The sequence below is a fragment of the Panthera leo genome, chromosome D2, assembly GCF_018350215.1.
Source record: "Panthera leo isolate Ple1 chromosome D2, P.leo_Ple1_pat1.1, whole genome shotgun sequence".
Lineage (NCBI taxonomy): Eukaryota > Metazoa > Chordata > Mammalia > Carnivora > Felidae > Panthera > Panthera leo.
In genome coordinates, this window is record NC_056689.1 from 12,612,567 (window position 1) to 12,637,092 (window position 24,526).

At 48.4% G+C, this 24,526-nt stretch overlaps 1 protein-coding gene across 1 annotated transcript in view; it reads left to right on the plus strand.

The window, feature by feature from the left end:
- Positions 1-24,526, plus strand: part of NID1 (nidogen 1) — an 83,202-nt gene that overhangs the window by 48,824 nt on the left and 9,852 nt on the right. The window contains exons 10-14 of the mRNA XM_042908467.1: positions 1,305-1,430; positions 7,767-7,916; positions 9,596-9,718; positions 19,555-19,773; positions 21,924-22,096. Of these exons, the coding sequence (XP_042764401.1) occupies positions 1,305-1,430; positions 7,767-7,916; positions 9,596-9,718; positions 19,555-19,773; positions 21,924-22,096 (791 nt within the window). The remainder of the gene's footprint in view (positions 1-1,304; positions 1,431-7,766; positions 7,917-9,595; positions 9,719-19,554; positions 19,774-21,923; positions 22,097-24,526) is intronic.

Here is a 24,526-nt window from a genome sequence, read left to right on the forward strand (position 1 = left end):
CCATTTGTTTTGGGGTTTTGCGTGGGTACGGGAATGGTGTGGCAAAGATGCTTATCTTGTGCCACGTCCACTAGGCCAGCGGGGCATTTGTTTTACCAGTGAAGAGACTGACCAGGTGGTGGATGCATGAGGCTTTGTCTCCCAAGTGTGAAAGATTCACCTTAAGGCATTGGGGGGGGTGGGGTGGGTGTGAGAGGTGGAAGAGACTTGTCTGTTCTCAGCCGTCATGAAATCTGTCTACATGTCTGAGTTCTAGAAATGCCGGCAATAACCGTGTACCCTCTGAGAATGAGGTTGGCATGGGAAAGACCTTGTGTGATTGTGTTTATTTCAACCCATCAGTGGACAGGTAACCAGGGTCATGACAGGTTAGCTCGGTTTCTTGTCCGGGCCAACCAGGCTTCCTGTGGGATTAGCTCTAGATTGGACCCCGATGCCGAGAGGTCATGCGAGGGCCACATTCCTAGAATTGGCCAAATCCATCCCCATGGCTGGTTGTATAGGTTGAATCCTTAAAAATTAGAATAATAGCTACATTTCTTGAGAATCCTAGGTGCTGCTCTGCCTTACATCCATTTTGTGTCATCCTCAGAAGGACCCCTCAAGGTCAATAGCACTTTGCTTATTTACTAATGGGGAAGCTAAGGCTGACTAGTCAGCCACTTGCCCAAAAGCACACAAGCTGGTAACTGAAGGAGGCAGGATTTGAACCCCAGTACGTCCAGCTCCAAAGCATATGCTTTTTTGGTTCTACTTTACCCCATGTGATGGCTTTGGTATCATCATGCAAGAGGACATCACCCGGCTAGTTCATTTACAACCTTGTGAGTTAACAGCTTTCCTTTTAGAGCATTAAGCTCTAGGTAACATTCAAAAATTGACAGTCAGGCTTTACATTGTTTGACTTTGCTTTGTAACCGTAACTGGAGAAAGGTAATATTTTTGAGGAGCATATATTTACATATGTTCAGTAACTTAGGAGGCTTACTCACGGTCTGGACACTTGTCTGCACATCTTTCTGACATGTGTGTACCATTCTGGTGTTGGTGAACTCCAGGCTCAGCAGCGAATCCCAGGACAGGCACGGGAAGCCCACGTTTACAGCAGGAGGACCTTGAGATCTCTCTCGAAAGTTACGCCCAGGAAAAAAACCCACTATTTACTAACGCTACTTTTGGAATATAGAACAGTTTGTTTCAAAATTGATCCCTTCAAGGGCCAAAATGCCTTCTATTTCATTATACCTGGTGATATTTGAAGAAGTAGTTTTTAAAAGTCTGCCTGTTGAAAAAATTTGTTGTAGATATCGATGAATGTTCAGAACAGCCCTCGGTGTGTGGGAGCCACGCGATCTGCAATAACCACCCCGGAACCTTCCGCTGCGAGTGTGTGGAAGGCTATCAGTTTTCAGAGGAGGGGACGTGTGTGGGTAAGTTCTGTAGGTAACTTTCCAAGACGTTTGTTCATACGGCGAAGGTGTTGCCCCAGGTAATTGTCCTGGCTGGGTTGGCGAGTGCTGGCTTCTGTTGTTGAGGGAAGCAGTTTTCAAAGATGAATCAGACTTCATTCCCTACCCCCAACTACCCAGAGGGTCCTACGTATAACGAATAAGCAGTGTTATTGTCTACGCTATCGTAATAGTGTCCCCTCACCTTTTATAAGCTTTTTTGCACTACGTTCCTTCTTATAAATTTCCTTTTAATTCTTTCCATTGTTTTAATACCTGTTAAAACAATTACACTTGTTTCTTCATTTGTTTGTTTATTAAGTTTAGTTATTTTTGAGAGAGAGAGAGACAGAGAGGCAGAGAGAGAATCCCAAGCAGGCTCCATACTGACAAGTGCCCAGTGCAGGGCTTGAACTCATGAACTGTGAGATAATGATCTGAGCTGCAACCAAGAGTTGGACGCTGAACCAGCAGAGCCACCCAGGCATCCCATAATCGGTGGTCTTGAAATTCATATGGAGGGAGCACCTGACAGATGCTTTAGATTGAATTTTTCGTGATTTACCTCTAAAATTCAGGGGCACCTGGGTGGCTCAGTCGGTTCAGCATCTGACTTCAGCTCAGGTCATGTTCTCGCGGTTTGTGGATTCAAGCCCTGTGTCGGGCTCTGCGCTGACAGCTCAGAGCCTGGAGCCTGCTTCGGATTCTGTGTCTCCCTCTCTCTCTGCCCCTCCCCCACTCATGCTCTGTCTCTCCCTCTCTCTCTCAAAATAAATAAATGTTAAAAAAAATTTAATAAAAATAAAATAAAATTCCAGTTGGGAACATTATGTGCATGGCTTTCGAATTTATAAGCCACAAGTAGTAACCTCGTCAAAGCGAGTGACTTAAAGCTATTAATTGGGCTAATAATGCTTTAGGTTGGTGATGATTTTAGTGGCGATGGAGATAGGCCAACCACAAAGACCCAGATTGTTTAGATTTCTTCGCTTTTTTTTTTCCTACTGCCGCACTTTGACCTGTTGGTTCCAAGAATTTTAAGTTCAAAGATTTGTGGCGATTTCCAGGGCTGGAGAGCAGCATGTGGAATGGACCATCTGAACTCAACATTTCTTCCCAACTTAAAACAGATTCTTCTTTTATGGCATCAGTGAACCGTCTCATTGCCCCTTCCTTGCTGTTCACTAAACCCTAGTGTGCTTTCTGTTTGCTCTGTCTTGAAGCTCAGATGAGACTCCAAGGTCCCAGGGCGAGGTGATGTCTCGAGGGCGGGAGGGAACAGGCAGTTCTCAAATTTTGAATGTGACCCAAACATCTGTGGATTTAGAAAAGCCGGTCCCCTTCGCACAGAGTGAAGATTTCAGCTCTGCTGCTAAGGTTACTTCTTTTTCTTGTTTGATAGAGAACAACCATTTCTGTGTATTTGGCTTGACTTCCATGCTTTTTGAGATGAAGGCGATTCAAAGGTTTATTTTCTTTTTTAAAAAAAATGTTTGTTTATGAGAGAGAGAGAGAGAGAGAGAGAGAGAGAGAGAGAGAGAGAGAGAGAGAGAATCCAAACCAGGCTTCACGCTGTCCATGCAGACAATGCAGGGCTCAAACCCATGAACTGTGAGATCGTAACCTGAGCCGAAATCCAGTCGGACAGTTAACCGACTGAGCCACCCAGGCGCCCCTCCAAGGTTTACTTCTCACGACAGCACCGTTTACATTACATTTGGGCTCAGACTTGGGTGGTGGAGTGTGCAGTCGTGGGGCCAATGGCTGTGAGGCGTGATGTCGTGGGTTTCTGTGCCGGACCATTCCTGCCATGCACACTCACCGGAGGATAGGGCAGGGTGTAAGGCAGGTGGGGTGCAAATGTCTACTCCTAAGGCATCAGATTTTCAGGAAGACACTTAATGTCTCTGGGCGTCCACTCCTCAGACTGGATCCTGGGCTCACTGTGTCCCCTGGAGCCCTTGAAGAAGCCTCGGGAGCTGCCAGTGAGGACACAGGGAAGCCTGGGCAGATTTGGCCTCCACCCCGACCTCTAGCCTTTGATTTCTCTACATATCAGATTCTGGGCGAGATTTTGTTTGAATGGTGGATCCCATTGCTTGGAAACAAATGTGAAAACCACCTGAAGATCACTGTGCTCCACGGGTCCCAGCATTGTGAGGTTTCCTGACTCTCCCACTGCCTGGAGGCCCCACACGATTCCATCCCACTTGGCTCTTAACCCCTCTTACTCAGCTCCTTTGAGACTCACTGCATGGAGGGATGGCTCAGGGGGTGAAACCAGGTCTGCCTAAACGCATTCAAACAAATCACTCTGGCTCATCACTGCATAATTTCATGGCCATTTCACCTATCCCAGAATTCCTCATGAAAACTGTGTCCTGGGTTGGAAGCCTGGGTTAGGAATAAGGAATAAGCAGTGTTTTCTCCTGGTCACAGGAAGAGTTTTGTCCTGGTCACAGCAAGGAAGGAAGAGAAAAGAATTTGGACAGGTTAGGAGGCTGGTCCTGTGCCCTGCCAGCTGTGAGGGGTTGGGGCCCATGCCCAGTGGATATGAGCTGGCGGGAGGAAATGAACTTTTCATGAGGACTGGCATCCATTATGGGAGGGGCAGCTTCGTGGACTTCCGTGTTTGGCATTTTCTGTAAACCTTTGACTTTCTCTTGTCCACGGCATGCAGACTTTTGCAGTGAATCAGAATACAGGGCCCCTGGGTGGCTCAGTCGGTTCAGCGTCCGACTTCGGCTCAGGTCATGATGTTGCAGCGTGTGGGTTCGAGCCCCACGTCGGGCTCTGTGCTGACAGCTCAGAGCCTGGAGCCTGCTTCGGATTCTGTGTCTCCCTCTCTCTCTGCCCCTCCCCCACTCACACTCTCTCTGTCTCTCAAAAATAAACATTTAAAAAATTAAAAAAGAGAAAAAGAATGTGCAGAGTATGTTCACACGAAGGAAAAAGCCCATAAATCACCTTTACATGAAGACACAGATACCCCCTCTGAGTGGCCACGGTTCTAGGATAGGTGGCTTTGCGTGTGGAACGTGGGGAAACTTGAGGTTCTGTTGACCCCTTGCGTGGGTTTCTTTGCCCAGTGCATGGCCCCGTGCACCTGCCCCTCCTTCAGGGCAGGAAGAGGGCCAGGCTGAGGCTTAGGCTTAACCTTCCCTCACCCATCGTTATCCCTTGCCTTTCCCCTCTCTTCCTTTGCCCATCTCCTCTCTCCTTGCCTGTCATATTGCTAGGAAAAGTTATTATAAATCCTTCATTTTTGTGACCTTATTTTCAGAACTGGAAGTAACTCGAGGCTGTGTGAAGCCACCCCACTTGGAGCTCTTTATACCCTGCCCTTTGTTTTCCTTTTAACACATGACTTCTTTCCCTTAGTTGTCCTTCCCTCCCTTGCCGGCATCTTCTTCCTTCTCTCTCATTGCCTCATTTCCAGCCTGAGCCAGCCTGCAGGTGTCTCCGGGGGGGAGCGGGGGGGGGGGGTGGGTTGTGGCAGCAGCTCAGCCCCAGCCAACCTACTCTGCTCATTCCAGGTCAGGGCCCCTTCCTTTACCAGGGTTGTCTTCCCAAACGGAGGAGCTGGTAAAGTACAACCCCAACATACCATCTACTTGTAGCTATAGTTCATTTTTAATTCCCATTTGGGCCCAATTTTTCTCTCCTTCCCAAACTTGCCCCACCATCCCACCCAGTAGCTGCCCATCAGTTGAATGGGCGGGATCAGAGTTCTAGAGAGGTTACCAGCTCTGGGAGGTCAAGGCCTTTGCAGAAAGCAGAGCCAGGCACCCTGGTGTCTTTTTTTAAAAGTGTGTCATTTTTTTAAAGTGGTGTCATTATTTTAAAATGAAAAAAGTAGAATGAAACCGTTTGGAATCGTGAAAGCAGCTTTTAAAACCGCTTTAAGAAGAAAATTGCTTTGGCATGGAAACATGGTCTTCCATAAAGAAAAAAAACATGACTTAAGAGATTCAATTTTCTAACATAATGGGTCCAGTTTTAGAGTCAGAGACTATTGACTTTGCAGAGCAATTTAGTTTAAGAAAAAAAAGCAGGTCTGCATGTCCCATTAGTGTTACTAAATAAACTGTGTTCTGATAGTAGGGATTGATCTAAGACAGGAGAAAGTGGCTAATGTACAGCTAGTCCCAGTCTGGAGTGAAGAAATAGGCATCTTTTGGTTCTGAATGCATTTTTCGGATGCATTTATCATACCATATAAATAAAGAGCAAAGCATGGAACTGAAAAAAAAAAAAAAGAGATTCAATTTTCTTAAATTTCTAGATTTAAGAAATTAAGGGGCACCTGGGTGGCTCAGTCGGTTAAAGGTCTGACTTTGGCTCAGGTCATGACCTCATGGTCTGTAAGTTCAAGCCCCGCATCGGGCTCTGTGCGGACAGCTGGGAGCCTGGAGCCTGATTTGGATTCTGTGTCTCCCTCTCTCTCTCTCTCTGCCCCTCCCCCATTCACGCTCTGTCTCTGTCTCTCAAAAATAAACATTAAAAAAAATTTTAAGAAAAAGAAATTCAGTTATAAATTGCCTTTTTCTAGAAACGATTTGAAGATTATAGAAACGCATACATATGTGAAGATGATGGTGGGGAGAGAACACCGAAACCCATATGTGCTTGCACCAAGGTTCCCCTCTGTTGAGAAGGGTGCAGCAAAACGAGGCCCCGGGCAAACGTAATTTATAAAAGGATCGCTTAAAAACTATAAATGACATAAATATTTGTTGGAAGAGCGAAAAGAAAGCAGAGTGAGGCTGATTTCCTGGTTGTTCTGTCGGCCAGTATTTTCCCTACCTTTTGGGGATCCTAATTTGTTGAAAGCATCCCCTTTCACACCAGGAGCTGAAGGATTTGTTGGGGTGGGGGAGGGGACCCTAGAGAAAAGAATAGAATAGAAGAATAGACAGCAGGAGGGTCCAAGGAAGCAGAACGTGTTAGGACTTGTTAGGTATCATCTAGCTCACTGTTTTCCAGACATATCTGTGGACTGCTGGCAGTAATTTAAAATCCAGCAACCCTTTGGCCCATAAGACTCAGTTTGATGGCGCCTGTCCCATGGGAGTTGATTTAGTCTTGACTTCAGGAGTCTAAGCTGCCAAGTGCACAGGCTAGACCTCCTCCATCCACCACTACTTTGCTAACCTCTCGTTTCCCACAGACCTTTGAAGAGTATCCTCTCCTTTCTGTATCCCCTGACAGTGCTCAGAGTTCTCACTCTCAAAGCACATGAGACCAGAAAAACTGGAATCAGTCTTGGGAAGACTCAGGAGAAAGAGGAGAAGCCCTCCTGTAGGATAATCCAGACACCGAGGGCCCCCTCGAGGGAAGGAGAGGTTCTGTTCTGCCATTTCGAGGGATAGGATTCTGTCCTGGGTCTTAGAGCTTTAAAACCAGAAGTTAACTGGTACCTTGGGAACCCCCAGAGAACCTGAACCAGCCACTGAAAATATGCCCTAGACCTCAGCCCTTGACTTCCAACTTGAGGGAAGAGAACAAGGTGGGGTGTTATTGGCTAGCTTCTGTGTCACTCACCCACTTCCTGAGCCCTCGTTCTATGAGTTCTATCAGCAGGACACTTTAGAAAACAGGAGTTCCATCTACTGGGCCTCCTTGTGCTTGGCATGCGGGAACTAATTCCTACAGAGGAAGAACTTGAGGCTCTGAGAAATTATGTGATCTCCCCAAAGCCATGTGGCGGACACATGCACCTGGTAGAAACCCAGGGACGCCTACCCTCCCCCCGCAAAGCCCACCGTCTTTCTATAACACCTGTCTCACTGCACGGGGAAAATTGATTTCTCCTTCCTTCATGGGAAATGGGTGACTTTGACTTCAGCCACGTTCAACCGTGTTCTTCCTGCCCGGTGGGCCAAGGGGAAAGACGCCGTGGGGAAGTCTCAGATCCTTCTCCTCACATGCTCTGACAGAACTGCCACGGGAGGTGTGTACATACACCTGCAGGTGTTCCAACTCGCTTCCAGGTGAAAGGGAAGTTGGGTTTGGGGGAGCCTGGTATGGAGCGTGGCCTGAGACAGAGAGGGTGAGTACCACGTTGGATGAGCAGCCATGGTGTCCGTGTGCAAAGACCATCAGAGGCAGGATCCAGGTGGCAGACAACAGGAAGTCCATGGGTATCACCCAGTGGAAAGCGGAGGATGATGCCCGGCAAGATGCCTAGAGGTCTGGGGTTCTTGCACATTCCCGGGAACTCAGTGGACTAAACCACTGATGCAGAGGGAACTTAGAAGGTCACTGGGACCACTCAGAGGCCTCGCTCCAAACACCGTGTCAACATTTTGTTTGTAGCTGTCGTGGACCAGCGCCCCATCAACTACTGCACGACGGGCCTCCATGACTGTGACATTCCACAGCGGGCGCAGTGTATCTACATGGGAGGGTCCTCCTACACCTGCTCCTGTTTGCCGGGCTTCTCTGGGGACGGCCGAGCCTGCCAAGGTATGTGGTTCCTCTGATTTTTCTCCCTGTGTAACCCGAAAAGATTCCATGTGCTAATTACCAACTCATCCTGAAATTAACAGAGCTATTCTTTTTTGTTTTAAGTTTGCTTATTTGTTTTGAGAGAGAGTGAGTGCAGGGGAGGAGCAGAGAGAGGGGGAGAGAGACAATCCCAAGCAGGTTCCGCCCTGTCAGCACGGAGCCCAGGGCATGGTTCAATCTCATGAACTGTGAGATCATGACCTGAGCCGAAATCAAGAGTTGGACGCTCAACCCACTGAGCTACCCAGGCGCCCTGAGAATTACCCTTTCAACTCTGTTGGGTAAATGGGCTGCATTTTGTCTGTCTCTGGTAGTGTGAACCATGCATTTTCCTTTGGAAGCTGTTCTCACTGGAGAAGACGCCAGCCTCCCCCTACTATTTTGTTCTGTGACTTGCTCGCTTCAGCAACAATTAGACCCCTGCTGTCTGGTAGGAACTGAGGAGATTGTCTTTTCCAAAAAGGCAGATAATCCTTGTATACATGGGGACTTGAGGTCCAGCTTTTTCTTTAGTAACATAGCTATAGCCATTCTCCTGGTCTGCTCTCACCTTCTGCTCCAGAAAAAGCCAAGTCCCCTTATTAAATAAATGACTGCAGAGTCTGGGAGAGTAAATGTCTCCACAGAATTCTTTCAGACTTGAGGTGAGTCCATTGTTGGCTGCCAAGATGCTTTTTAAAGATGATTTTAGGTAAGATAGCTGTAAAAAAAAAAAGTACCCCAATCCCCTGATTTGCAAAGTTACTTAATAATACACCATGTAGTATTTCTGAAAAGTCCAAGCTTTTCTAAGATTATAATTTCTGAGATACAGTACTTTCTTTTTTTTTTTTTAAGTTTATTTATTTAAGAGAGAGAGAGACAGAGGAAGAGAGAATCCCAAGCAGGCTCCACCCTTAGCACAGAGCCCGACACAGGGCTTGAACTCAAGAATCGTGAGATCATTACCTGAGCTGAAATCAAGAGTTGGACACTTAACCGACTGAGTCACCCAGGCATACCTGGGATATTTACTTTTTGTTACTGAACGAAAAGTAAATGTGAATTTTCTCTTGTCTCCGAGGTTTTTCTGTCAGTGGTTAATAATGTCTCCAAACTCTCAGACATTTTTGAAGCTCTCATTTGTGGTGAGAAGGATCATTTTATATAATATGCAAAAGAATCTTCTCTTTTTTTTTTCCTTTTGCATGCTTAATTTTCCATGAAAATGTTAATCATCAAAGTGAAACACATTTACAAATACACAAGATAGAAATTGGGGAGTTAGTGGCTTTTTAAAAAATGTTTATTTTTGAGAGAGAGAGACAGAGCATGAGCAGGGGAGGGCAGAGAGAGGGAGACATAGAATCTGAAGCAGGCTCCAGGATCCAAGCTGTCGGCACAGAGCCTGATGTGCGGCTCGAACTCACAGACCTCGAGATCATGACCTGAGCCAAAGTCAGACACTTAACAGACTGAGCCACCCAGGCGCCCCAGGGAGATTGTGTTTTGATGAGTAATGTTTAGTGAACTTTAAATCACTGTTCCCAGATCAGAAACAGGGTCCCTTAGAGCTGACGAAGTGGTTTAAATTGTTGTATAAACTATGAATTCCAGAACAAGTGTCATTGTCCCTGGGCTTGGTGGCTCTTTTGCAGATGTGGATGAATGCCAGCCAAGCCAATGTCACCCCGATGCCTTCTGCTACAACACTCCCGGCTCCTTCACATGTCAGTGCAAACCTGGCTATCGCGGAGACGGCTTCCATTGTGTGCCTGGAGGTAAGGTGTCAGAGATGTTTGGAGTTGGTAAGCCATTGCCACATTCGTGAATCCTGAGTCCCTGAACCTGGGAGAGGAGGTGAGGTGGGGAAGTTGCAGTCTCTATGGAGGGTCCTCAGAGTTGTTAAGGTGGGATATCAGAGCACAGCTGTAGTGGACGGGCATGCAGATTGTGCACTGCACAACTCCAGAGGATGCCACACAGACCGTAACTGTACTGGCAACCTGAAGTCTGTCATCCCTGTAACTTGAGCAAGCAGTTCAGGTAAGAACTGCTCTAGATTAGGGTTCCCCAGAGAAACAGAACTAATAGTGTGTGTGTGTGTGTGTGTGTGTGTGTGTGTGTCTGTCTGTCTGTCTATCTGTGTTTGTTTGTAAAGGAATGTATTATAAGGGAGGTTCTGATGATTATAAAGACTTGCAAATCCCAAGATTTACAGTTAGCAAACTGGAGACCCAGGACAGCTAATGTTTCCATTTGACACTGAAGGCAGAGAAAAGCCAGTGTCCCAGTTCATAGTCATTAGGAAGGAAGGATTCTCTCTTACTCAGGGAAGGGCCAGCCTTTTTGTTCTATCCTAGCCTTCCACTGTTTGGCTGAGGCCATCTGCTTTACTCAGTCTGTGAAGGTAAAATCTCATCCAGAACATCCTCACAGAAGCACCTAGAATGTTTGACCAAATATCTGGCACCCATGTATCTGGCATATCCCCACCCTGTGGCCCAGTCAAGTTCACACGTAAAAGTGACCCATCCCAGCTTCCTAGGAGTCACGGGGAATAGAGCTAGGGTGGTGGTGGGGAGCACGCATGAAGGGCCACCACTGGGGAAAGGTGGAGGCCACGGACTGCACAGAATTGTCTGTATTACCACATATACCTGGACTGTGCACCTGCTGAAGTTACCTGCTGACCCAAGGCTTGGGTGGCATCTCATTAGACCATAAGAATAATGATAGTCCTGGGTCCGGATCTGGACTCAATTCTGGGAACGTGGGAGGCACTCGACAGATGCTGTCGCGTGAATACGTGTAATTGGCTGCTGTTTGTTAGAACCTGCTCTGTGCTAGAAGCTTCCCCTGTACTCTTTCATGTAATGTTCACCGTTGTCTTTTTGGAGCAAACACTATTACGATCCCCATTGGCAGAGAATGCCGACGCTTACCAAGATAAAGGCGTAATCAAGGTCCCACCCGTAGTAAGTGCTAGAACTGAGACTCAAACCCAGGTCTGTCTGATGGGCTCCAAGCCTGGATTCAGTCCTCTAAACCACACGGTATTCCGTCATGAGATTAAGAATGTATTTGACACAGTAGACTGGAGTCACGTAGTTACTTATTTTTAATGACTGCTACTGTTTGTAGCCAGATATAGTTATGCCACTGTCAATATGTTATATATATAAATACACAAATATATAATGTTTCGACAAAATATCCATTTCACCACCTTTAAAAAATATATATATTTTTGAGAGCGTGAGTGGGGGAGGGGCAGAGAGAGATGGAGAGAGAGAGTCCCAATTAAGCTCTGCGCTGCTCGAACCACAAGATCACGACCTGAGCTGAAATCAAGAGCCAGAAGCTCAATCTGCTGAGCCGCCCGGAGCCCCCATGTCACCACCTTTTTAAGCAATTAATAGCGATCAATGTCTGTCTCCTTCACTAGCTTGTGAGTGTAGGGTGCGTATGCATTTTATTTTTATGTCCAGCGGTATCCCGTGGAGCATGTGGCCCATGATGGTGCTCACAGATTTATAACTGTTGAAGAACCAAATGAATGTACCAGTTTCCACTCCTATCAGGAGTATATTAAAGTATTTATTTATCCCCGCTCTCGACAGGACTAGGTGTTTTCCAGTTTTTAGGATAGTTGTCCAACAGGGGAAAAATCATAGATTAAGTTAAAATTTGGGTATATAGTACATATTTCTGATCTACATTGTTCCCTTCTGATTGGAACAAGTATCGCCATACTACCACTTACACGTCAAATCTGGCCCACCTCCTGTTTTTTTTTTTTTTTTTTTTTTAAATTTTTTTTTTAATGTTTATTTATTTTTGAGACAGAGAGAGACAGAGCATGAACAAGGGAGGGGCAGAGAGAGAGGGAGACACAGAATCTGAAATGGGCTCCAGGCTCTGAGCTGTCAGCACAGAGCCCCACGCGGGGCTCGAACTCACAGACCGTGAGATCATGACCTGAGCCGAAGTCAGACGCTTAACTGTCTGAGCCACCCAGGCGCCCCCACCTCCTGTTTTTATAAATAAAGTTTTATTGGAACACAGCCATGCTTGTTAGTTTATGTATAGTCTGTGGCTTCTTTAATCTTACAAAGGCTGAATTCAGTAGTTGTGACAGAGATTATAAGGCACGCAAAGCCTGAAATATTTACTACCCTGGCCCTTGAGAGAAAATGTTTGCCAACCCCAGCCAGAATGAACCGAGGCAGGGCCAACTTTTTGTTCCTGAAATTGTGGGTAAAAACTGTTGGTGCTGCCCATCGATTCTGACAGGCAGATTACATAGAGAAGAGTTCGTGATGATCTTAGTCAAGACTCTTCAGCAGCTACTAAAAATCACTAACATCGCATTATTTCCTTAAGCTTGCTTCATATCACCAGTTCAAAAAGAAGCAGATGTCTTCATCTCTTGGTTTTGTTTTTGGTTTTTAACCTCACTCCTTGCCCCCTCTTTAAGGCTCTGTTAAGTAAACAGAAACAAATTCATCCCTGCAGGCTGGGATATGAAGCTGGGACAAGGATAAAACCAATGAGCACAGTCTGCTAGGATTGTTTATGTATTCAATCCTGTTCTCCTAAGAAATTCAACATCTAGTTAAATAGTCAAGAGAGAATGTGCCCTAGAAATACATACCAATGTTCACCGAGTATTGCTTGTAACGGAAAAGAAATCTAAATGACTGTTGGTGGGAGGAATGGACCAATGGAGTTTTGGAACAATTCATACAATGAAATAATATGCAGCAATTAAAATGAGTAAAATGTTAAAAACGTAAACAACGTAAGAATGTTAAAAAGTTTGGGGCGCCTGGGTGGCTCAGTCAGTTGAGCACCCAACTCTTGGTTTTGTCTCAGGTCATGATCCCACTATTCGTGAGCTCGAGCCCCGCGTGGGGCGGAGCCTGCTTTGGATTCTGTCTCTCCCTCTTTCTCCGCCCCTCCCTTGCTCACACTGTCTCTGTCTCTCTCAAAAATAAATAAATAAACTTAAAAAATATATAACGCTGTATGAAAATAAACCTATGCGTGTATACATATGTAGGAAATCTACAAAATGCATACAGAGGAATGAAAAACGAAAACTCAGAGCACGGGGTTACCTGCATGTAGGAGACAGGCAGTTGGGATTGTGGAGGTTACACAAGAGCGACTTTGTATTTTTCAGCTGGAATATGAACACTGAGGTTTTCATCGTATATTTCTAGATTATGGCTGGCTAAAATACTTTCTGAAATATTAGCGGCGAGAAAACTCATGTCATCCGGACGCCTACTGCCAAACACAATGAAGTGCAGGGCGTCGGACAGTCCGCACTTAATTTGGTACCTACTGTATACAGAAGGGACTAGCTGAAAAAATTAAACTGGCTTCGAGGGTGAGTCAGTTAAGGCAACAGCTTCTGCTGTGTCCACTGGTGACAGGCAAGACCAGAAATTCTGATTTGTTTCCCCCAAGCTTCTGCACTCTTGCTCACGACCTGTGTATGTTCCATGGATCGCTAGCACCATTTTCTTTTAAATGAGATGGAATCGAAAACAAGAATCAAGAAGATATCAGAGTATATAGAGTATATGTAGTAGGAAAAAGTACTGTTTCACGAAATGATGCTTGTATCTGCACGGATGAGTATGTGTGTGTGCGTATACATGTGTGTATCGAGTTGCTGAGCGGAATGTATTCCTGTGGGTCGTGGCCAGAAAGTTTGAAAGCCACCATGGTCCCGTTGACTCTTGAACAACACGGGGGTTAGGGGCACTGACGCCCCCACGCAGTTGAAAATCCACGTATAACTTTTGACTGCCCAAAAACTTAACTACTAAGAGCCTACTGTTGACCGATAACATAAACAGTCAATTAACACATAGTCTGTATGTGGTATGTATTACATACTGTATTCTAACAATGCAGTAAGAGACAAGAAAGAAAATTTCATGAAGAAAGTCATAAGGAAGAGAAAATACATTTACAGTTCTGTTCGGTAAAAAAAAAATTCACAGTTCAGACCCGTATTGTTGAAGAGGCCTTTGTAGTTATCTATTGTGATGTAACAAATGATCTTCAAGGTCGACAGCTTAAAACGATACGTCTTTATTATCTCACAGTTTCTGTGGGTCAGGAATTCAGGAGCCGCTTAACTGGGTGGTCTTGGTTCAGGGTCTCTCGTGAGGTCTTTGTCTGGGGATTAGCTGGGGTTGTGGTCTTTGAGGGTCATCAGAGGCTGAAGGATCCCCGTGGTTGCTGACAGGCCTCTGTTCCTCATGCATTGTTGTACTGAGGACTTGACATCCTCACAGCCTGGGTCTCTTCATAGGGCGCCTCAGTGACTTCAACACCTAGCAGCTGGCTCCCTCCAGACCAGGTGATGAGAGAGAGAACACCCAAGCTGGAAGCCATGGTCTTCTGTAACCTCATCTTGGAAGGGGCACACTGTCCCTTCTGGTGATACTGTTAGTCACAGGCCAGCCCCCTAACAGCGTTGAAAGGGAATTGCCTAAATGTGAAACTACCAGGAGGCGGGAGATGGGGGCCGTCTTGGAGGCGGGCTACCAGAGCCAATGACCTTGCCTGAGGACTGTCTGGAGGAATGTAATTGGCTAGATTTTTGGAAAGTAGGAGACCGGATTCTTAGCGGATCAAGAGACATATAATACAAAGTCCTGGGCTAGAGTTGCAAAGCTTGGTCCTTAAGGGCAAATGCCAAGCCTATGGATGTTTGATCACATCTCTTCACGTGTGACGCCCGTCACACTTACCAGCATCTCGCACCTAGAGACACATCACACAACTGTAGACACAAAGGCAATTCAAGAGTTCAGAAAGCAGGGCTGCAAGAGAAGATGAAAACATCGAGGAGATAATACAGTTTAAGAGAAAGAAAGCTGACGAACAACTTAATGTACACTTTTTATTTTTTACATGTCTTGTTTGTGTTTCAGCGTGCACTTTACTTCAATCAAACCCTATGATAGAAAACTTGCATTTCCCAGTCAGAGCTAGAAGCAGCTCTAGAATTCTATAATTCGTTTCCTTTGTTTTATAAACAAAGAACATGAGGACTGAGTAATTTCTTGGTTTACAAAAAAGTTCCTTGAACTTTGTATATAAAAGAATTTTCTATAGCAATTTTTCTCAAAATTGAGTAAAACCCTTTTTATTTATTTTTTTTAACGTTTATTTTTTTTATTTTTTATTTAAAAAAAAAATTTTTTTTAACGTTTTATTTATTTTTGAGACAGAGAGAGACAGAGCATGAACGGGGGAGAGGAAGAGAGAGAGGGAGACACAGAATCGGAAGCAGGCTCCAGGCTCTGAGCCATCAGCCCAGAGCCCGACGCAGGGCTCGAACTCACGGACCGCGAGATCGTGACCTGAGCTGAAGTCGGACGCTTAACCGACTGCGCCACCCAGGCGCCCCCGTTTATTTATTTTTGAGACAGAGAGAGACAGAGCATGAACAGGGGAGGGTCAGAGAGAGAGGGAGACAGAATCTGAAACAGGCTCCAGGCTCTGAGCTGTCAGCACAGAGCCCAACGCGGGGCTCGAACTCACGGACCACGAGATCGTGACCTGAGCCGAAGTCGGATGCTTAACCGACTGAGCCACCCAGGTGCCCCGAGTAAAACCCTTTTTAAAAGAAATTCTTTTTTTTAGGTTTATTTATTTAGTTAGAGAGAGAGAGAGAGAGAGAGAGCGAGCATGCAAGTGGGGGAGGGGCAGAGAGAGAGGGAGAGAGAATCCCAAGCAGGATCTGCACCGTCCGCGCAGAGTTCAATGCGGGGCTCGAACGTACAAACCATGAGATCATGACCTGAGCCGAAATCGAGAGTCAGATGCTCAACCAACTGAGCTACCCAGGCGCCCCAAAAGAAAGACTCTGGTGTTGGGTTAGATTATTTTTATTATAAATAAGTCTCCGTGTGTGGAAGAGCCCCCAGGAGCAGCCAGCCCCTCTTGGGGGCAGACGGGGCAGGAAGAGGCTAAAAAAATGGCGCCTCCCCAAATGAGTTCCTCAGCCCCATGGAGTATATCAGAGGCTGCAATAGTTGTCTATGCGAATTAGCACAGAGAAAGAAATGTAATCAAGCGAGAGAATGAAATGTAAGTCAAGAAAGTTAAAAAGGTACTTTTTTTCTTATTTCTCCTTCTCTTTCATTTTTCTCTCATTTTCTTTGTCCCCAACCTTGAGAAAGTCACCCCAGACTTCCTGCTTCTCCCTGGATAAATAGCAGGTCTTGACTGCTTCCTCCCCCGCGCAGATCAGACTAGATGAGTGAAAGGAATCTTGCCTGAGTGGTCATTTTATCAGCCAGAAACAGGGCCAGGAAATGGATCGTTATTACCCCGTCCTCACCCTGCCCACAGTGGAAAATTCTCCATGGGGGGCTGGGGCCCCTGGAGCAGCTCCCACTGCCTGGTGGCCAGGCTGAGAAGCCATCCCAAGAAACCCAGCGACATCACAGCTTTCCATAAACATACTTGAAATTCCATCTCCTGAGTCACAACTGGGGTTTTCCCCTCCTTTGTATGAGTTCAGGATACAGCACTTAAAAGTTCCGCTGTAAAAGTTGCCGATCGCTTGAGATGTTGTACGTTGGTCAAACACCACGTCAGTGCAGAACCGTCAGCCACGTAGAATGGAGCTGCCTCTGCTTCCTCAGATGTTTGCTTTGGTTGATTGCACACAGAGCACCAGGTGTGGTTTCAAGTTGGAAAGGCAACATCAAACACAGATGGTGATGGAAGGAAGAGGAGTCTGTGGGCCACAGATGATTTCATGAGTGTATTAAGCTCACTTGTGTATGTCACTGTTGACACAACCCACCCATTGTGTACGTGCACTGGGCTTGTGGGTACAGAGGGGCAGGGGGCTAGGCTAGGAATCCAAAGACCCACGTTGTAGCTTGAGCTGAGCTGCTTACTCATGCTGTGATCGGGGAGCCCTTCACCAGTCTGAGCCTTGGGTCTCATTTGGTAGAAAAAAATACAGTTAGTTGCCTGTTGCATAGGATCCTAGTAGAGAGTTAAATGAAACACCTGTAAACGGAGACCCCTTGTACGGGAACTCTAAAACCCTGTGCGCACGGGAGGTATTGAGGAAGTGAATAAGTTCTATGTCCAAGAGTGAACAGGACCCAACATTTTATTCCCAACTGCATGGCTTAGTTGCATCTTTGTTTGGCTCTTCCTACATCATTTTTTTTTTTAATATTAGCCCCTAGGGCTAAAAGGGAAAGCAATACCCACTTTTCCCTTGCCAGGTTTAACACACACTTTCCAGGCACCTTCACTGCTTCCGATCAAGGGAACAACCACATGAGGCAGGCTAACATGAGACCTGGCAACACAGACAAAGGTACTTTAAACATTTATTGGCAGGATGCGTGCTGAATGTCACCGCGAAAGCCATGTATAGACATGGTCACAAATGAACATTTGAGGGGCACCTGGGTGGCTCAGTCAGTTAAGCTTCTGACTCTTGATTTTGGCCCAGGTCATGAGCTCTCGGTTCCTGAGATTGAGCCCCAGTGCAGAGCCTGCTTGGGATTCTCTCTTCCTCTCTCTCTGACCCTCCTCGCTCATGCTCTCACTCTCTCTCAAAAATAAATAAACATTTAAAAAAAAACCCAGCACTTTGGAGGCACCCGGGTGGCTCAGTCAGTTGAGTGTTCGACTTCGGCTCAAGTCATGATCTCACGGTTTGTGGGTTCGAGCCCTGCGTCAGGCTCTGTGCAGACAGCTTGCTCAGAGCATGGAGCCTGCTTTGGATTCTGTGTCTTCCTCTCTGTCTGCCCCTCACCCGCTCATGCTCTGTCTCTGTCTCTCAAAAATAAATAAATGTAAAAAAATTAAAAATAAATAAATATACATTTTAAAAAAACAGCACTTTGGGGGCACCTGGACTCTTGATTTCAGCTCAAGTCATGATACCAGGGCTGTGGGATTGAGCCCCGCATCCAGCTCTGTGCTGAGTGGGGAGCCTGCTTAAGATTCTTTCTCTCTCTCGCTCTGCCTTTTGCTCTCATTCTCTCTCTCTCTCTTTAAAAACAAAAACAAACCAAAACAGCACTTTGGTACCCCTTTGCCCTTGAGACCCATGGAGGAGATGTCTTCTGTGGATCTGGCCTGTCCTGGGCTCTTCTGTCAGAACAGAGTGTAACAGTGTGTTTTCTTGTCCCCTCACCTCTGGACCGTGAGCCCCTTGAGCTCTTCCCTTGTCAGGTGTTTCCTGAGTGGAGGTGAGGGATGATGCAGTAGAATCCGCTTGGGGAGACAAACGAGGAACAGAGTCAGTGTCATTGTCAGTGTGACATAGCTCCAGGGTAGGTGAGCCCAGGCCCCCCGGGAGCTATGGAGGCACACAGGACCCAGCCCTGGAGGGCCTGGTGAGGCTTCCTGGGGGAAGTAACTGGGAGGAACTGGGAGGAAGGGAAAGCAGGGTCAAGGAGGAAGTGTCCCACCACGCACAGCACATGGAAAGGCCTGGAAAACAGAGGCAGCCGACATAGTTGGGTTTGGCCGGAGGGTGGCTGTCAGCAGTCAGCATTGCTGATGGCTGGGCATCGCTCGTGTGGTGGAGACTGTAGGGCTGAGGGCAGTGCTGGCCTGGCTCTTGTGGTGGCCGGACTCCAGCTGCTTCGGAACGAGCTAGAACTCTGTGTATTGGGAAGTTGTTGATTCCAGGCCATAGCTTCTTATCGGCGATTCCCAAAGATCTAGAAGTATTTCCCTACGTGGGGATCTGAGTTGCAAGGCTAAGAGGCCATGTTTCATGCCAAACACGAGCTCATCATTAAAATGAAACACAGTTGTTGGAAAATGTGCCCTGTGGTGTTTGGTCTCCCCAAATCTTTGACCTCGACTCGACGTGGATAATCAAGCAGCTTGACATGATAAAAAGGACAAATTTCAGAGAAGCAAAGTTTCCCAAAGCAAATTTCAGCGATGTCCATCCGGTGATGAATGGACAAGCCAATGTGGCGTAACCACCCTGTGGAATAGTGTTCAGCCATCTAAAAGGATGGCATACTGACGGATGCTACAGGGTGAATGAGCCCCGAAGACATTGTGCCGAGGGAGAGCAGCCAGACACAACAGGCCACGTGTGATATGATCCCAGTTATAGGACGTGTCCAGGAGAGGCCATCCATGGAGACAGACGGCTGGCTGCCAGGGGCTGGGAGGAGGGGGAGACAGAGAGCAGTGCTCTGTTTCTAGGTATACAGTTTCCTATGGAGCTGAGGACAGTGGATCAGAATTCGGTAGGGGTGGCGGTTGCCTCTCACCGTGACTACACGAAATGCCACGGAATCGCTCACTTTGAAATAATTTTATGGCGTGTTCGTTCTGCCTCAGTTGTCACAAACTGAAACCAAAAAGTGCTTAGCAGACAAAAGAAAACGCAAACGTAATCTTGACTGTCAAATCCCTCAACCAGGATGATAGTTTACGTTTTAGAAAACGAACAAAACAAAACCCGGTGATGAGCGGGCAGCCTCCGGGGGCCCGAGTCCAGCGTGGGTGTCCCGCAGCCACGGCTGGTGAGCACCGACCGATGACACAGCTGACCGTCTCCCTCCGTTTGTCTCTGTCGTAGAAATGGAGAAAACGCGGTGCCAGCTGGAGCGAGAACACATCCTCGGGGCGGCGGGGGCAGCGGACCCACCACGGCCAGGTCTGTTCGTCCCCGAGTGTGACGAGCATGGGCACTACGTGCCCACCCAGTGCCACGGCAGCACCGGCTACTGCTGGTGCGTGGATCGCGACGGCCGTGAGCTGGAGGGCACCAGGACCAGGCCCGGGATGAGTCCCCCCTGTAAGTCCGAGGGCAGCGCCGTGCCGGGCTTGTGTCTGAGAAGGGCCTGGGGGACCGTGAGCGTCACCGGGGGTCCAGTGCCCGTGAGCGTCACCGGGGGCCTTGCCCAGGACGCAGGTGGCACTTTGTGTCTGCCCTCTGCACCCCTCTTCTCCGTCTCCCTCGCATGAACCCCACTCCCTCCATCTCTCCGTCCTTCCTCCCTCCCTCCTCATACCCGTTCTCCTCCTTTCCTGTGCAGACCTGTTCTGTACAGATGCCAGCGGGACTGGCTGCAGGGATTCTCGGTTGGTAGCAGAGGGTGCGTGTGCTGTGGGTCCCCCGGGGCACAGTCCCTGCAGTGGTGGCCTGGCCTTCCAGTGTCTGTGGTGTTGGGACATTGAAGGCCTGGGAGAGGCCGACCCAAGCCCTTCCCTGGGAGGCGCTGGGCAGGGAGTAGGGGCCTGTGTGCAGCCCAGCGGGGCTGTGCGGCTCGGGACCCGAATAGCCTCAGTCTCGGCTTCCTCAGCCTCCACCCAGCAGAGGAGCAGAACAGTCTCTTGGATGGATCCCGGCTCTAAAAACCTGCCTCTGTCTCAAACGTAGGAAATGGTAGCTGTCACAAGTTACCAGAATCAGATGCAGTCAGTCCTTGAATCTCCATTCTCCATACAGCTAATAATCAGGGATTGACCCCCTGCCAGATATTTTCCGGAAGCTGCTAAGAGGCTGCTAAGTGAGCAGGAAGTGGTCATTAATCCATCCGGCCAATGTTCACTGAGCTTCAGATGCTGGGGTCAGTGCTGGGGGTCCAGAAGGGGGAGTCACAGTGTGGCACCCAGAAGGTCAGAGGACAGGTGAACAGGTGCAGGGCAGGGAGAGGAGCTCTGTGAGAGAGGAGGGGGCCGGGAGACCCAGAGGAAGGTGTCCCTGGCTTCTGTGGGCATGGGGGGCTAGTTGGGGAAGGCTTTCCAGAGCAGATGGTGTGAACCAAGTTATTGGGGGGGAGGGGCTGGGGTTGAGAGGCCGATTCCAGGCAGCAGGAGCAGGCTGAGAGCTCACAGACATTGCAGGGGTGTCTGTCCTGTGGGAGGGGAGTCGAGGTGAGGATCTGAGACGCCCAGCAGAGGGGCCTGGGGTTGATCACGAGGGCAGCTGGGAGTCCGGGGAAGGTCTTGAGCAGGCATTGATGCCACCAGATGTAGGTTTTAGACGGATTGCTGGTTGGACCGTGGAAGCCGAGAGAAGAGTAAGAGGCCCCTGGGGGAGGGGAGGGGCCGTCCAGGTGCTGAAAACTAATCCAGGTGAGAAGCTTCGAGGGAACGGACCTCAGGGGCTGGCAGTGAGTTTGGAGAGGAGGGATGAACTCCAGAGAGAGTAAAGACGTCAGCCAGATGGGTTTATGTCACTGACTGGGCACAAGGAGCAAGACGTGGAAATGGCCCCAGTGACGACCAGGTCCAGCCCTCTCTCTTCAGAGAGCGGGAGAGAAGGCCCAGGAAGAGCCATGACTCATCCACACAGCAAGGGAATGGAAGGCTGGGTCTGGGACCCAGGCTTCCTGACCCCCACTCTGTGCCCCTCACCCTTCTCTGTCGTCAGGGGAGCCGGGGCGTCGTGCTGGGCATCGGGGTCAGCATTTAGGAGGCGAGGCGGAACCTGGGGGCGAATTAGTCTCTGATCCTCCTTCTGTCCCTGAAAGCCCAGAAGGGGCGTGTTCCCGCACAGCAGTGGGTGTGACCCTCGCCCACCACGGGGACAGGGTGCGTGGGGCTGCTTCCCTGCTAGTCCCCCCAGCATTGGGAAGCTTAGTGCCTGCCACTGGGAAGTGAGCTCCCTGCGGGCAGGGCTTTCCAGGGGCTGTTTTGGTTCACTGCCGTGGCCCATGCCCAAAGCAGGACGTGAATGGTCGCATTATTTCTATTTCTATTTCGGGGAAGTCCAGACCATTTTTTTTCAAGTGACCTTTAATGGCAGACTCATGCCCCACCTCCTCTTCCTCACAAATGCCCTTTGACTGAGGTCTTTCTGCAACTTGTGCTTTTAGACACAAATGGGCATTGAGTAGCTGTGTGCCTGTGGTGCCATGAAGCTGGCGTGACCCCGTGTGTGTGTTTGTGTGCACTCCTCCTGCACATAGGCCTTGCTCATTGACATCTTCTGCCACCTAGGTCTGAGTACAGTGGCCCCCCCGATTCACCACGGACCCTCTGTCCCCACTGCTGTGATCCCTCTGCCACCTGGGACCCACTTACTCTTTGCTCAGACCGGGAAGATAGAGCGCCTCCCCCTGGAAGGAAGCACCATGCAGAAGTCAGAAGCCAAGACGCTGCTTCATGCCCCGGTGAGTGCTGGCTTCGTGCACTTGGTGACAGCTTCTGCTTCAACGACCCGGAAAAACAAGCAGGGTGTAGTTAGACCAGTACCGGGGCTTGACCCCTGGACGTGGGAGCCTCTCGATTCCACGTGACCGCAGGTGTCCGTCTCTAGACGGGGCCACTGTGTTCCCGAGCCGCCTGTGTAGCTGGGAGGGCAGGAGCAGAATCGGGAAGGCCATGGGGAGGCCACTGTGGTGTCTGACCCCTCGGGTGGGGCATCACACGAGTTGGCAGATCTGGTCTGTGTGCGTCTCCCAGGTCTGACCTTGCCCTTCCTGCTCAGTACAGTGGCTCGTGTTTGGCAGACCATCGCCTCAGGATCCTCAAATCTGCCCCGAGGCGGTAACAGCTTCAGCTTAGAGCTTTCCAAAGCATCAAAGATGCATTCTGCGAGTTGGGGAATTTTTGTCTGTTAGGGGTTGGACGCTTCTGAAAAGCCATTCTGTTTCATCTGTGATCCTGACCCCCTCTCGCCAAGAAACCAGACCTGAGACCTGGGGGCTTCCGGCGGGATTGGGTCAGGGTTGCCAGAGCAGTGGGGCGGAAGGGGGGGGGGGGCGGCCCTCAGGTCCCGTAAGGAGTGAAGACGCTTTTCAAATCCCCTCCTAATTAGCCTCGATTGGATTCGTGTTCTTCTCCTGCACAAAACCCTCTGACGGGCTCTTCCTTCACACAGAATGAATCCAGTTCTTCCTTCGTCCTCTGGCCACCTCCTCCATCCCATTTCCTGCCACTATCCCCCCACTCTCCAGCTTCAGCTCTCTGACCCTCTGGCTGGTCCTCAACACACCACGCACATTCCCACCTCAGGACCTTTGCACCTGCCTGGAGTCCTCTCTCTCCCAGACCCTTCTGCAGTACACTGCCTCGCCTCACTCAGATTTCTGTTGGCACATCACCTCTCTGAGAGGCCTGACCTGGCCACCCTGGCCACACTGCTCTCTGCCCCCTTATCCTGCTTTCTGTTCACCATAGCACTCAGTACTGCTCGATACATTATGTGTCAGTGTACATGTTCCGTATCCGATGTATCTATTCCCGCTAGGAACATAAGCATGCCAGACCAGAAACCATCCACCTGTTTCATGGAGGTATTTGTTTCACAGCAGTGTTAGAGCCAAAACAGTGCTTGGCACTCAGAACATAGCTGCCGAATGAATAAGTGATCTTTGTATTGTCCTGTTGCCTCACTGACACACAAATCCCTTTGAGGGTGAGCATCATTCTCCTTTTGTGTCCTCTCAAGCACACGCTCACGTAGCGGGAGTGGGCTAGGTTCCCTGTGAAAGTCATTGTCGCCCACGATGAAGGGAAGAGGTTAAATGTCAAGGGAGGCTGTGAAAAGCAGAAAATGGAGGTGGGGCCGGTGGAGGGGAGGACACTGATACAATAGGAGAGATACTCACTGTTCTTTTATTTTGTGTCTTGTGTATTGTTACCATTTTTAAATTTTTTAAAAAAATCTTTATTTACTTTTGAGAGAGAGAGATAGAGTGTGAGCAGAGGAGAGGCAGAGACAGAGGGAGAGAAGCAGGCTCCAGGCTCCGAGCTGTCAGCACAGAGCCCGATGCGGGGCTCAAACTCACAAAGTGCGAGATCATGACATGAGCCGAAGTTGGACGCTTGACCGACTGAGCTGCCCAGGCGCCCCTGTTTCTACCATTTCTAACCACTTCTCAATGATGGTGTGACTGTCACCACCATCCATCTCCAGAACTGTTTTCATCATCCCAAACAGAAACTCGGTCCCCGTTAGATAATAACTCCCTCCTTCCCCAGCCCCTGGCAACCTCTAGTCTGCTTCCTGTCTCTATAGATTTGACTCCTCTGGGTGCCTCATGTATTTGGAACCATCTGGTATTTATCCTTTTGGAAGGGGCTTACTTGACTTAGCATCATGGCCTCAAGGTTCATCCATGCTGTAGCCCGTGCCAGACTTTTCCTTCCTTCTTAGGCTGGATAATATTTCGTTGTATAGATTTACCACATTTTGTTTACCTGTTCATCCTTCGATGGACATTTGAGAATATTGCTGCTGTGGGGATGTATGCACCAACGTCTGTTCACATCCTTGCTTTCACTTTTTTTAAGGATGAGCCAGACCCGGAATTTCCTAATCATATGGTAATTCTGTGTATGTTTTCTTTATATTTTAAGAAACTTGCCATACTGTTTTCCTTAGCTGCACCATTTTACATTCCCGCGAGCGTGGTACAAAGATCCCACTTTCTCTAAATCCTTGTTGATACTTAAGATTTTTAATTATTAATGCTAGTCATCCTAATATGTGTGAAGTGCGACCTCGTCGTGGTTTTGATTTGTGTTTCTCCAACAAGCGATATCTGCATCTTCTCATGTACTTATGGACCATCCGTGTATCTTCTTTGGAAAAATGT